This window comes from Aegilops tauschii, chromosome 3 (assembly GCF_002575655.3).
Source record: "Aegilops tauschii subsp. strangulata cultivar AL8/78 chromosome 3, Aet v6.0, whole genome shotgun sequence".
Taxonomy (NCBI): domain Eukaryota; kingdom Viridiplantae; phylum Streptophyta; class Magnoliopsida; order Poales; family Poaceae; genus Aegilops; species Aegilops tauschii.
The window spans coordinates 493875891-493879432 of record NC_053037.3 but is presented as its reverse complement, the minus strand read 5'-3'; the positions used below and the strand labels follow the sequence as shown (position 1 = coordinate 493879432).

General features: G+C 43.5%; 1 protein-coding gene across 1 annotated transcript; it reads right to left on the bottom strand.

The window, feature by feature from the left end:
- Positions 1-242: 242 nt before the first annotated feature.
- Positions 243-3298, bottom strand: LOC109741547 (uncharacterized). Its single transcript, XM_020300635.4, has 2 exons — positions 2067-3298; positions 243-449 (listed from the first exon to the last, which is right to left on the bottom strand). Exons 1-2 carry the CDS (start codon positions 3202-3204, stop codon positions 424-426), a joined length of 1164 nt encoding a protein of 387 aa, XP_020156224.1. The 5' UTR covers positions 3205-3298; the 3' UTR covers positions 243-423.
- Positions 3299-3542: the final 244 nt, after the last annotated feature.

The following is a 3542-nucleotide window of genomic DNA, read 5'->3' as shown; positions in this document are numbered from 1 at the left end:
AATTATCTACCAATGACAAGCCTTAATAAGCTTTCAAAAAAAATGACAAGCCTTAATGCTCCGCAAAATCCCAACTATTCTGGCGAAGTAAACGTCTTGCATGGCCAGACCCTATCATCAGCCTGATGCAATAAAACAAAACAAAACAAACGTAGAAGATTTTCTCGCTCTACATCACCCCAAAATGAAGATAAATTTGGCATCAAACTGGAAGAGATTACAACAGATTGACAAAAAATGAAACCCAACACTGCCGAATTTATCCAGGCATTTCAGAGTTCATTTGACGATTACATATAGGATAGCTGAAAATAACACACCAGCACTGGATAGTTTCTACAAGTCAAGCAAGCTGACAACTACGATAGATGGTCATAGTCACTACACAATTGTCGGCATTCCATGTTGCAGTACACCAGTAAACTACTTCTGCTTCAAACCATTGATACCTGTGCATAGAGGACAAATCCAGCTCATTAGGTAAATTAACAGTGTTAACTTCAGACTTATCAAACCTGTAAATATTTTAAGCCAGATCATTTCAGCATGATTTGGTAAAACATAATTAGAAAATGAGAAATTAGCAGGAAAGAGGAAGGTAATTTATTAGCACTACATCAAATAAAAAACAATATTGGAACAACGTCAGATTGTTTAGATGCAAATGTCTAACCAGCTTTAAGCTTCAATGTGATAGTCAGGTCACAGATTTGACAGGGCAGCCACAGTGTAAGTGATGCCAAATTACCATGTCATTATCATTTGTCACTGGTGCCAAATTTGATATCTCTCTCCAGTCCGGTGAATGCCAATTACTTCTAGAGCAGGACCCACACCGTAATAAGCAAAACATAAAATATCTCATCCCTGAATGCAGCGGCAGACAACTAAGCATCACTCTTCACACAGGAAGAAAGAAAGGGATGTGGAAGACAGTTTGGAGATGGATATTTTATTGCTTGGCCAAATATAGTACCAGAGCAGCTACTTGCTCTGGTTCCCACAAATTTTGGTTTGGCAACCATCTCACGGCGTGCAGCATAGATGGCAAAGCCTGAAAAGCAAATTTGACCATGGTATTTGGCCTATGCTGTGGCTGCCCTTGTATGCTTCAACCTAACTTTTCAGTGTCTATTGTCGATTCCAAACATTGCCCATGCTATAAGATCAGTAATGTAGCAATATGCACACAAATCAACCATACAATAGTTTGTGGAGGAAAAAAATCAACTTTCTTGTTATACTACTTACTGAAAAATCCCCAGTATGGGCATCACCATTTTATATCTATTAGGCATTCATAAATTCATCAAGTAGTTTACCAAATCTGACGGCAACCACAAAATTCATGGCCAAAAGATAACATTGCTAGTGTGAAAGTGTGCATCTATCTGTCAAAGAAGGAAATTATACAGTTTGAATCTAAATGCTACTGTAGTTAGCAAGCATGAAAGGCATCGTCCAGTGCAGAAAACAATTGGCCTTACATATTATTTACTAGTTCCCCTCCTATATAGTCTGATATTACCCGACTGTATTGTGCACAAGTACAGGAAAAAAATCAGAATATCAAAGATAACCGAACATATAAATTTGTGCATCCAACTAGCAAAAAGAATGTCGTAAAAAAATGCTAACAACAGAAATATTATTCCATCTCCTATAAGATGCCTTGCTTCCAGAATCGCCAACTCACATATATGGAGACAGCTTTTTAAGACCAACACATACATAATATGCAAAAATCTCAGTAACCACACAGGACTGAAGAACTTAAAATGCAAAAAAGTGGTTAGTGTGCACTTTAAGGCATGTAATCAGTTGACTCCTTCCTACCACATATAACTATTCCAAAGCTCTCCCTCACTCTTCCCTCAAAAAAAAACCCCCCTCACTCAACAGTACAGTAAGTCACGGTGGTTCCATAAAGAGCTAATGCTCGTCATTAACATAGAAGACAAAATATAAGTTTTTCGGGAAATTTAAGCTGACAGTGGACACTTCAGCAGTACAGTAAGTTATTCCAGCAACCAAGTATGGAGAATAAATTGGATTTCAGCAGTTACCTTCAGTATAAAAACTTGTGAAAGGACGATAGGTGCAAAACCCGCCGTTGCTTCTAAATAGTTTCTTGGACTGCATTGACTCAAGCTGAGCCATATAGACAAATGAGTGCACCCAAAAGAAGATTGCATGAGCATCCTCAGTATAGCGCACTATAGATGACATCCCCTTCTCAATCCTAAACCCCAATCCAAGAATCTTCTGCAGTTCAACAGTTCTCCGCAACACCCATCTGGCAACACCATGAGAATTGACCTTCCCCTCCCACATTTGGAAGCGGGGGTGATAGTGGGGGCCCAGCAAAGTGGCGAAGCCAAGGCCGCCATCCTCTGTCTGAATGACCTGAACACTGTGAAATTCGTAATGAACATCAGGAGGCGTATTGATCACAGCTAGCCTCTGCTGATCCAAATCAAACTGAAGTATGCCCTCACTCAATCCCCCACTACTCATAAGCATCCAGTGAACGGCGTTACCAACAAATGTGCTGTACTCACAAGCAACAGGCCTCCATGGAAGCGTTGTTGAAATGAGATCGCTCCATATGCCAGTCTCCGAGTAGTAAACACTTGCAACGCATCCCGCCTCTTGATCATCGTGCTTGGCGTAGGCCAGCACGACCACTTTAAAAGGGCTCGAGCGGCAGTCGCCATGAACGTGTCCCTGGTCGGCGGCAGCGCAGAGAACTGCCCCGCTAAGGACCCCAATCTTGAACAGCGGCGGACCGGCAACGAAGCAGTAGTGGTCAGTGATAGGGTCCCACACAATGAGCTGATGCCGCTTCTTCTCAACGAAGAGTACGCGTCCGTGTCGGCAGTCGAGCATCGGCCAGGGCTCGAGTGGCAGGGAGAAGCGCTCGGGAGGGATGCGGTACGGCGGGTCCAGAGTGGATCTGAACGAAATGTTCCGTTTGTAATCTGATGAGAAGACGCCGAGGAGAGGAGGCCTCCGGTGGTGGACGCGGAAGCGGCGGAGGAACTTGGGATCGGTGGCAAGGCGTCGCCAGCGCTTAGAGACGAGGGAGGCGCGCAGGATGTAGGGCGGCTGCGGGGGGAGGCGGAGGAGGATCTCGTGGAGGAGATCGTCGTCTTCCAGCGGAGGCGGCGTTGAGGAAGGTCGGCGGCGGCTGCGGCGGGCCATGTCGTCCCCGGCGGGATTGGTCAACTGCCGATTGGGGTTTGGTGTACCGTATGCACTATGCAGAGTGTGGGTGAGGGTTTCTCTTGGGGGAGACGAAAGAGGGGATATTTTGGTTTTGAACCAAGTAGGGTTGTAATATGAATTCTAGGATTAAGTTTGGGAAGTAGGAACGTCAATATTGTCGATGGATCCAGATATCTATAAATAGTAAAACAATGCCCGTACGTTGTAATGAGATATAAATATTTTAGTACATTATCTTGTGATTTACCTACCAATAATAATGCGATTGTATAAACAAATGTTCATCAAATTCTATCTGTGAATTACCTTATATT